We start from the raw sequence: 10,816 nt of genomic DNA, 5'->3' as shown, positions 1-10,816 counted from the left end.
CTCCATGGCTCTGGAGCTGGACTACTGCTTCTGCAACCTGTTGCCCTCTCCGCCAATGGGACTGTGTCGAAAACGAAAACCACAAATACAGTGGGGTGAGGCTGAGTCCCAGCTCAGGTAGGAGGAAGAAAGACTGTAGCTGTGCATTTGCAGGAAATATGGGGTGTCCCACGTTAACAGATCCACAGGAGCTGTTGTCCAATAGGACAATTCTGCATGTGTGGGGGTCAAGGGTGGTCTAGTGTGGATTTGGCAGTGATCTGCATCTGGTATTCAATATGCTGTTTGTACAAAGGCTATCTAAGACCGTTGAGTAACATATGCAAAACATAAAACACTTTTTGTATAGGGTGACGCTCGTATAGACTAATACAAATACAAATTAAATTCTAGTAGAAAAAAGTACAAATTTATTTTTATAATACACGTTGAAACATGTCATAATATTAAAAACAGTAATAAAAGCAAGCATAATGTTATGCACATAAAATTATACATATAAAAAACAATTTGGGCACATGACATCAAGAATCGAAGATTCAAGTCGACGCGGCGTTTCGGTTTTCTTTATAATACACCTTCTTCAGGTCCAATTCTAAAAGGTTATTTAGAAAACATATAATTACCCACTGTTTATTGATTTTGTACTTTTTACACAATTAAAAACTTTCTGCCTATTATTATTCATTGACTATAGGTCACCCTAGACATGTCTAGTTATATGAAAAAGACATTAATTTGTCCCAGTCTACAGCAAGTTTTCTTAGGATAAAAATATCTCGACAGATTATACACCTCTAAGGGCTGCCATACTGAGTGGTGTTCCAGATTATTAGTCCAAATCCACACTAGTACCCCTCCCACTTCCACACTTTCAGAGGACAGTCTATTTTGACTATATTCGAGATTGGAGATCAGGAATTGGGACTCGTATTTATGATGTCCTTACCAATCCTTTATGTTAATATAGGCTGGTGTTTGGGAAAGAACACAATAGTTCAAATGGCCCAGTCAAGACTCCTTACCTTAGGACTCATATCTTTCTGTTATAGTCCACTTATTTCAATATCAGTGGAGAGTGTTATTTCCGTATCAATGAGAATTATTGCCCCAGTCTTATACGATCTGTTGGCATCCAGTCAATTTATTCTCGGGTTGGTTACCTATTGGGTGCAAACAATAAGTTTCATTCTTCCTTGTCCCTAGTGAATCCTATTTATGCCAATTGGTCAAAAATGGTGATGCAATATACCTTTTGTCTTTGGATGAAAAGGCCTTCCACACTGTGCGAGGGAGCCACCGTTATGATCTTTGGTGTAGAGTTTCTTTAACAAATGAATTATTTTGGTAGATTAATCAAATGATTTGGGAAATTTTTCTCACAGAAAATGGCATTGCACTATATATTTGTACAAACAAAAACTCACCAATTTTTATGGTTGCAAACCGCTGCAGTAGGCTGCACCTTTTTCGGGATATGCCCAGGCAGTTTTGAGACTTGTCTTTCTGTCCCGGTTTTTCTTATTTCACCGTACTCTATGAATGAATTTTAACAAGTACGTGTTGATTACCCGATGTGCTTGTATTTCTTAATATTTGCACTCGACAACTCTGTACTCGAATCTTATAGTCACTCGGTTCTTAAATATTATAGTTCTTTATGATTCCAGAGCTATTCAATTATCTAAGGTGTTTGGTAAGGGAAGGTTTTTTATAAACTAATAAAACATCCTTTTCTATGCACATTTAAGTACATAAATTCATTATGAATTGACAATGGTTTTGCAGGCTTACTTATCTATAAGTAGGGTTGCCTAATAGTTCCCTAACTTAGTTATTAATTCTAAACAGTAGAGGTGTTAACTATATTGCTGCTCTTTTCGGTTCTCCCTCAAAGAGCCATTCGATATTTGGACACACATCATTCTAAATTCGACATACCGCTCTATGTTGATACGGCCTCCCTGCTCCTCGTCACAGCGTCTCCCGATCTCCGCTTCGTGGTCGAGTGTGATAGTTGTGTGTCCATTTTCATTTGGGCTACGTTTTTATAAGGGAGGTGTTGATTGGTCATGCCCTTATGAGGCCACTGATAGGTTAAGTTTTGTCCTATCACGATTCGGTTGTCTTGGCGACGGAACGCATTTTATACTTCTGTTCTGTTTTTCTCCCGCGCTATTCCGTGTGGTTTCTTCGTTTTGATTGGTTAACGATTAGCCAATGAGTTTGTCGTTGCCCCGGTTACCGAACGCGATGGCGCTTCGCATTTCATTCTCTTTTGGGGCAAGACGTTATATAATTCGCATGCTGTTTTAGTAAGGGAAACGCTGTCTATAAATATGTAATTCACCCGTCTCAGCTGCATAGTCTTATTATAAGTTGCGTAGGCAGAGGATATTAATATAAAGAGTGATACTATTATGATTACTGTCCCTACGCTGTTTTACGTGTTTACCTAAATCTAATTGGTCTAGTGTTTACCTCAAGCATTACTGTTGCTGTGGTTGCAAGGCTTACTTTATACATCATTATGAATATCCTATGTCTGTTAATGAACATGGGGCTCTAATATGCATACACGTATTGCATTTGATTTGTTTCATGTTCAATGTGGAGTAATCAATAAAAAATCGGGAGCAAATTTTCGTGATTATTACGCATACTGTGTCCCATGTTCAAGAAAGATTTCGCATATTGCACGTTCTGCTATGGATACTATACTCTGTCTGATCTTATTATAGAAATTAAATAAAAATCCCTGATCTTGTTTATACGGAAAAACTGACTACGGGTGTTGAGTATGTGTTGCGGGTTGTCCAGATATTTTTGGAAGTGCCCATCATTGATTGAGTCTGTATGTCTGTACTATTTGTTAGGGTGATAAATACACATTCATTCTACTTGGGGGACTATTTTTAGTCACACCTGGTTAGATAATAGTTAATGCACGATCTGTTCCCAGTCTTCTCTACTGTTTAAGCCACATCTTACACTGTTAAATCTTGACATAAAGAATTGTTCTCTCTTTTTTCTCTTGGCATTTGTGTTGCCTCCTTTGCTATTTAGGGTTACAGTTTCAAGACCACACCATTTCAGATCTTCTACTGTGTGGTTTGCTAACTGCCAATGATCAGTAAGGTGGGCGCCCTTTTTCTTGTTTCTGATGGCTGATCTATGTTCGTTAAGGCGCACTCGTATTTCTCTCGATGTTTCTCCCACATAGCATAGTTTGCATGGACATTGAATTAAATATATCAGATTTTTTGTTCGACAGTTTATGAAGTTTTTAATGTGAACCTTTGTATTCTTTGTGGTTATGGGATTTCCTTTAATAATATTCGAGCAGTTGACGCAACCCTGGCATGGAAAAGTCCCACTGGGCAAAGGTGCATTGTTTATGCAGGGTTGAGATTGTTGTCTATTTTCTCTATAAGTATGCACCAGTTTGTTTCGAATCGTGATGTTTCTTCGAAAAGAAAACATTGGTTTGGGAAGTCTTTCTTGCGCTTTGTTCGTGATTAGGTGCCAGTTTCTGTTTACTATGTTTTTGATTTTATTGCTGACTTGGCTGAAGTTAGTTACAAAAATTAATGGTTGTGTTTGAGGAGTGGGCGTAGGGTTTTCTTCAAATATAGTTTCCCGATTGAAATATTTTGCTTTTTTGTATGCTTGGCGGATTAAACGTCTGGGGTATCCTCTCTCTAGGAACTTTTTCTTTAGGACATCTGCATGTTTCTCGTAGTCTCTCATAGTAGTACAGTTCCTTTTTAACCTTAGGAACTGACCAAAAGGGATGTTGTTTTTTTGGCAGGTAGGGTGATTGCTATCAAAATGTAGCATTGTGTTTCTGTCCGTTGTTTTTGTGAACAGTTCTACATTGAGTCTTCCATCTATGTGTTTAATGATTATATCTAGGAATTCGCATTGGTCACGGTTTTGGTGTGAAGTAAATTTAAGATTAATGTCGCCTAAATTAAGCCATTCCAAAAATTCTGTTAACATAACTGATTCACCTGTCCAAATAAAGAAAATGTCGTCTATATATCTAGACCACTCACTGATATTTTCAAAGAAGGGTGCATCTGGATTAAAAATATGCTTCTCTTCGAAGTGGGAGACGTACAGGCAGGCTAGGCTCGGAGCACAGGTGGCCCCCATGCTCGTACCCTTGACCTGCCTGTAGAGATCGCTCCCAAATAGAAAGATGTTACTCTTCAAGACCATAGTAATACAGTCCACTATGAATGATTGGTGTGCTGTTAGGTCTTGTCCTTCGTTGGATAGCATGTCTATTATCATCATGATCGTATTGTCTTGTGGGATGTTTGTATAGAGTGCCTCTATATCTAAAGTTACTAAAATTTGAGTATCAGGGTTGAAATTGAGGCACTCTATCTTTTTGATCATTGATGTGGTGTCTTTGATATAGCCTTTTTGTTTGACCACCAATGGTTGTAAAAACACATCCGCATATTTGCTGAGTGGTTCGGTTAGTGACCCTATGCTCGACACAATGGGTCTCATGGGAGGGTTCTCTATGTTTTTATGGACCTTTGGAAGGCCGTATAATGCGGGAATAACTGGGTTTGTGTTCATTAAGAACGCATACGCCTCCTCGCAGATGATTTCGTCCTCTTTGGCGTATCTCAGAAGCCTCTGAATGTTATCTTGTAGAGTGATCCACTCATTTTTATTGGTTTTGCAGTAGTGGTCGGGCTTCTCTAACAGGAGATTAATCCTATTTTCGTAATCAGAGGAGGACATTATTACAATACTGCCGCCCTTGTCCGCCGGTTTAATTGTGAGATCCTCTCTTTGTTCTAGTGTTTTTAAAGCTTCAGTTTCTGTTTTGCTTAAGTTGTAATTGATCCAATTTTTTTGATTTAGAAGAGAATCTATACTCTTATCAACTACTCTTTCAAAGGTCTCGATGTCTTTGTTGACCATGCTGAGGGCAGGGGTCCAGGCTGATTTGTTTTTTAACCCAGATTTGTTAGCACTGGGATGCTTTTCCTTATCCTCGAAGTAGATGTTTAGCCTAATTTTCCTAAAGAAACTCTGTAGGTCTCTTTCCAGTGAGTATCTGTCTATGGGGGTACATATAGCATAACCTAATCCTTTTTCTAAAAGAGTTGTTTGTGATGGAGTTAGTGTATGTGTGGAGAGGTTGATGATCGCTGCTTTCTCTTGTTTGTTTAGTCCCAGGTTTTCTGACTTCTTGTCCTGGGACGTTGAAGGAACTGGGGCTGTGTGTTGTAATTGCCCCGTCCCCTTCCCCTCCCTCTCGACTGTCCAAAATTTTGATGTCTTTGTTCTAAAAAAGACAAACCTTCCCAGTTCGGGCCTGATGGAATATCTCTTTCATTCGTATTCCTTTTCTCACTAGTTTGTTCTCCCTCTGAGTCTGTGCTGGTGTATGATGTATCAAAAAAAACGCACCTGTTTTTTTGGAAAATTACGAGGCTGATGTTGCCATGGTTTGCGTTGTTGGTATTGTTCCCTCGGACGATCATAGAAATCTTTTTGTAGGTATGGGTAAACAAACTCGGGGTTATAATTAGAGATGTCTTTTCTGAGTTTGTTACTTTTTTTATTTGCCAAATAGTCACTATACCCTGCTACATCATTTTGTATCTCACGCAGTTTAAATTTCGCATCATCTAGAGCTGTATTTTCATTGAGTTTTAATTCTAGATCTTCGTTTTCTTTCCGTTCGAAAATCAAAACTTCCTGCGCTGTCTCAATAATTAGGAGCATCCAATCTCTACTACAACGGTTTGCCACCAACGTCCAATTTTCTATACATTTTTTGTTTGCGATGAAGATGCCAGGCTCGTTGGTGACTTGTAACCCTTTGGGTATAATACCGCTCTTACAATACTCCACCAAGAAGTCTGCATGTAACTCTGCTCTCACCACTTTCTTTTTTAAATTCCATAGTGCCCGCCATTGTTCTTCGTCACTTTTATCTAGTCTGACTGCAGTGGTGTTTTTTAATGACTTGTGGATAAGGTTGTTGAATTGATCTTCTGAAAAACTATATGTTTTAATTCCTTCCATTTTCTGGTTAAGGTTTAGTTTTGGTTTAATAAAATTTGCCAAAACGATGTCCTATGTATTGGACAAACAGTAACTGATTACCTCCCCAGCTGACAAGCCGAGTTGTGAGAAGAAAATATTGAGGAGGCCCCCTTTGAGTAGTTGTCAGGGACTAGGGGGAATACATGTAGGAAATATGGGGTGTCCCACGTTAACAGATCCACAGGACCTGTTGTCCAATAGGACAATTCTGCATGTGTGGGGGTCAAGGGTGGTCTAGTGTGGATTTGGCAGCGATCTGCATCTGGTATTCAATATGCTGTTTGTACAAAGGCTATCTAAGACCGTTGAGTAACATATGCAAAACATAAAACACTTTTTGTATAGGGTGACGCTCGTATAGACTAATACAAATACAAATTAAATTCTAGTAGAAAAAAGTACAAATTTATTTTTATAATACACGTTGAAACATGTCATAATATTAAAAACAGTAATAAAAGCAAGCATAATGTTATGTACATAAAATTATACATATAAAAAACAATTTGGGTACATGACATCAAGAATCGAAGATTCAAGTCGACGCGGCGTTTCGGTTTTCTTTATAAGACACCTTCACCAGGACTGATTCTAAAAGGTTATTTAGAAAACATATAATTACCCACTGTTTATTGATTTTGTACTTTTTACACAATTAAAAACTTTCTACCTATTATTACTCATTGACTATAGGTCACCCTAGACATGTCTAGTTATATGAAAAAGACATTAATTTGTCCCAGTCTACAGCAAGTTTTCTTAGGATAAAAATATCTCGACAGATTATACACCTCTAAGGGCTGCCATACTGAGTGGTGTTCCAGATTTGCCCCTCTCCATGCTAGCAGTTTATTTCTGTTTGATAGTGCTCCTAAGGGACATGGGGGCATATTAGCAAGGGCCATATCGCCGCTTTAGCAGCACTTTTTGCCGCTAAAGCGGTGATATTGTTATCGCCCTATCAGCAAGCTGTCGCTAACAGCAGTTAGCGACAGCTTTTAGGCGATAGCAACCGGTTTGGGGCCCGCTTTGCATGTCAGCGATATTTATCACTAATGACATGCAAAGTGGGAGTACCCAAACTGTTAGCGACTGAAAGCAGTCGCTAACACAACAATCGCCTATTAGCAAGGCAGACAAAGTGATAAAAAAATCACGCTAAGCTTCGATTATCGCTATAATCTAACGCCTGCTAAAAACATGACTTACCTGTTTATCCAATGGGAGGTGAATTGTCAGGTTAAGTCCCCATTGGCGTTAATGCGTGAATATCACTGGATTTCCAGCAATATTCACGCATTTCGCCGCTATCGCTGGATATTTTAGTACAATGGAGAAAAACGTTACTAATAGCATGTTTTCTCCGCTAACATATCCAGCGATAAAAAAAAATGCGCAAAGCGCATTTTGCGATAAATATCACTATTCCTTGCTAATATGCCCCATGGTTTGTAAATAATGCCGTCATCTGTGCTGTAATATGCCCTATGTTGTAATACGAGGATCTGCGCCACCCTTTAATGCATAGATCTGTGTGGTGATACAATGGTCTTTGCGTTAATATTTGGGTATTGTTGGCAGCTACTACTACACACACTGATGGCCCCATTTTCTGTCACAGGAGCAACTCTCGCTGAGCTGGACTCATTAAATATTCAATTCCAGGCCCAGCCTCGAGCTGCTCATTAGCTCTGGTATGAGCAGAAACGCTGGAGCGGTGTTCCCTACCCTTAGTCCTCATCACCATGCACGCGCTGCTGGGAGCCCTCAATGTGCTCTGGTTAAGTGCCTCCTCAATGATGACCAGCCTGTGCTCTTTTCTTTGCTTTAAGTGCAGGTACATTACTGCCAACCTCTTGAATATTTACTCTCCTGTTCGGTGTGCACGACTTGTTCTTCTTCCCCACCCGAGGCCCAGCTATAGAAATATTTGTTGTACCATGCCCTCTATACATTTGCAAACAGCTCTGCATCTAATGGAGGGGTGCATTTCCAAGCTAATGTAGTCGTGCATCTGATCTGATTAGGAATGTGTTTCAAAGACCATAAAGCTGGCTGCTGCCTGTCTTTTGTGCTTATATTTTTGTATTAGCAGCCTGTCCCCACGTTGTCCGGGTATGAATTGCTGCCGGCCAGTAGTATATTGTTTTGTAGGATTTCGTTTTGATAGAAGGTTTTCAATAAATGTGGCCTCCTTGTGGAACTCACTGCCCCTACAACTGCGCTCCGAAGCCAGTCTCTTCAGGTTTCGTAAACTTTTTAAAACTTTTTTGTTCTCTGTTTGATCCTTGCATTCTTGTAGCTGTGTTATGTTCTGATAAGCGCGGGGATGCCTATTGGTAACCAGGCGCTATACAAAACTCGGAATAATAATAATAATAATAGCATTTCTTATCTGTGACAGGCCTGTGAAACGCTCAGATTCACAGTGCACTGCTGATGCACTTAAGAGTGCGGGTTCAGTAGTGTGTGAACTCGAGTTTCCCTACTTTATTTTTCCTTGCAATATTATATAGCGCGAACTCGACAACATGGCATGAGCACAATTTACATTACAGAAGAACACATTCATTTGTGGTAGGCACGGGGAGAGAAAGCGATTTGCCTGGAATCACAGGATGTTGAGCTGATGCCGAGATTCGAACGTAGCTCCCCAGCTCTAAAGTTCGCAATTCTAGAACTTGTGGCGGGAGGTGTGTCTAAAAGTGTATGTCGGTGCTGGCCATCAATGAGAGAGACCTGTGCATTTTTCAAATCGGTGGTGAAAAAATATGAGTATGTTGCTGGAGATGTGGGCCGCCGTGCCACAAATGTACTTACCGGGGGAGGGTAAACACCCATTATTCCTTCCGCATACCATCACTCCGCATACTTTCATTACGAAAGTACCATGACTCCCCAATGCCATTATAACGCATGGCATTACATTTTATATGCTTTTACCACGCATACATTTACAACGAAATTCGTTGTAAATGCATGAATGGTAAAAGCATGTTTTTTTTAAATGTTTGAATAAGGTAAGTATGGGTATAGGGGTATATGTTTTGGGGTACTGAGGTATATGTTTTGGGGTGTTTGGGTATTTTAAGGGTTCAGATATAGTTTTGGGTTATGGGGTACAGGGGTAGTTTTAGGGTTTAGGGATAGGTATGGGTTTTGGGGTACAGGGGTATTTTTAGGGTTCAGGGCTAGATTTGGGTTTTGGGGTATAGGGGTATTTTTAGGGTTCAGGGGTAGGTTTGGGTTTTGGGGTACAGGGGTATTTTAAGGGTTCAGGGCTAGGTTTGGGTTTTGGGGTACAGGGGTATTTTTAGGGTTCAGGGCTAGGTTTTGGTTTTGGGGTACAGGGGTATTTTAGGGTTCAGGGGTAGGTTTGGGTTTTGGGGTACAGTGTTATTTGTATGGTTCAGGGCTAGGTTTTGGTTTTGGGGTACAGGGGTATTTTTAGGGTTCAGGGGCAGGTTTGGGTTTTGGGGTACAGGAGTATTTTAAGGGTTCAGGGCTAGATTTGGGTTTTGGGGTACAGGGGTATTTTAGGGTTCAGGGGTAGGTTTGGATTTTGGGGTACAGGGGTATTTTTAGGGTTCAGGGCTAGGTTTGGGTTTTGGGGTACAGGGATATTTTTAGGGTTCAGGGGTAGGTTTGGGTTTTGAGGTACAGGGGTATTTATAAGGTTCAGGGCTAGGTTTGGGTTTTGGGGTACAGGGGTATTTTTAGGGTTTAGGGATAGGTTTGGGTTTTGGGGTACAGGGTATATTTATAGGGTTAAGATGGGTTAGTGTTTAAGGGTGTTGGGGTATTTTAAGGAGTATGGGTGGGTTATGATTATGGGGTGCAGGGGTATTTAAAGGGAGCAGGGTGGACACCCGGAGCTGGAATGTACAGAACCTGGGAAGAAAAAACAATGAAATATTGGGCACAACGCTCGCTTTTTTTTTCCATAATCCCACCCCTCGCACACGCCCACGCACCCAGCACACGATATGAGACATGGCATGAAGGGTGGAACTTACCACACGCCCCCAGTGTTTGTCACGCCTCCAGCACACGCCCACAGCACAACGCAGACACGCCCACAAGGGACTACTTTGCTGGCACGGTTCTTTTACCTTTTAAATGTATATGGTGGGCGTCTGCATAGCCTATGTCCTTCTGCTGCAACTGCCCTTTCCAATGCTGTATTGGGTGTTGTGATTGGTGCTGTGGTTCCTGATATTACCCACCTCAAAGGTTTGGGCTCTCTCTTTATAATATTAGTAGGATTTGTTAACTTCCCTGCTGCGTTGTGCATTCCAAGCTCCTGCAAAGTGTTGTGCTAAGCTGTACAAATCCACCTTAATACCTAAGCAGACATAATTAGATGTGTAGAATATTGGAGCCTGTGTATTTCTATATTGGGTTTGCTAGTTGTTGAGCTTGCACATTTTTACATATTTGCATGACAAAGGTATTATTATTTAGACACTAGTGGGACACAGAAGCTACTATATATGGTCACAAAGTATGAACGTTCCTGTATACAAAACCCAGGAAACTAAAATAGTTAACTGATGGCAAATGAACAAGCTTCTTTCTAAAGTGTACTTTTGAATAGGGTTGGGTGGAACTCCATGGAATCTCACTGAGTTTTTATGTAACTCTGGGGCTTCCATAGAGTATAGCTCCATGAGTTCCGCCCACCCCTAATGAAGTTCCATCATTTCATGACTGTCCGCGGTATGTAAAGAACTCG

General features: G+C 40.5%; 1 protein-coding gene across 1 annotated transcript in view; it reads right to left on the bottom strand.

The window, feature by feature from the left end:
• Window positions 1-517: 517 nt before the first annotated feature.
• LOC144799808 (uncharacterized) overlaps window positions 518-10,816 on the bottom strand; it is a 55,804-nt gene continuing 45,505 nt past the window's right edge. Inside the window, exon 3 of the mRNA XM_078671381.1 lies at window positions 518-6,672. Within this exon, the coding sequence (XP_078527507.1) occupies window positions 2,941-4,947 (2,007 nt within the window). The 5' untranslated portion in view covers window positions 4,948-6,672 and the 3' untranslated portion in view covers window positions 518-2,940. The remainder of the gene's footprint in view (window positions 6,673-10,816) is intronic.

Source organism: Lissotriton helveticus, chromosome 12 (genome assembly GCF_964261635.1).
Source record: "Lissotriton helveticus chromosome 12, aLisHel1.1, whole genome shotgun sequence".
Classification (NCBI taxonomy): domain Eukaryota; kingdom Metazoa; phylum Chordata; class Amphibia; order Caudata; family Salamandridae; genus Lissotriton; species Lissotriton helveticus.
This window is presented reverse-complemented; position numbering and strand designations above follow the sequence as displayed.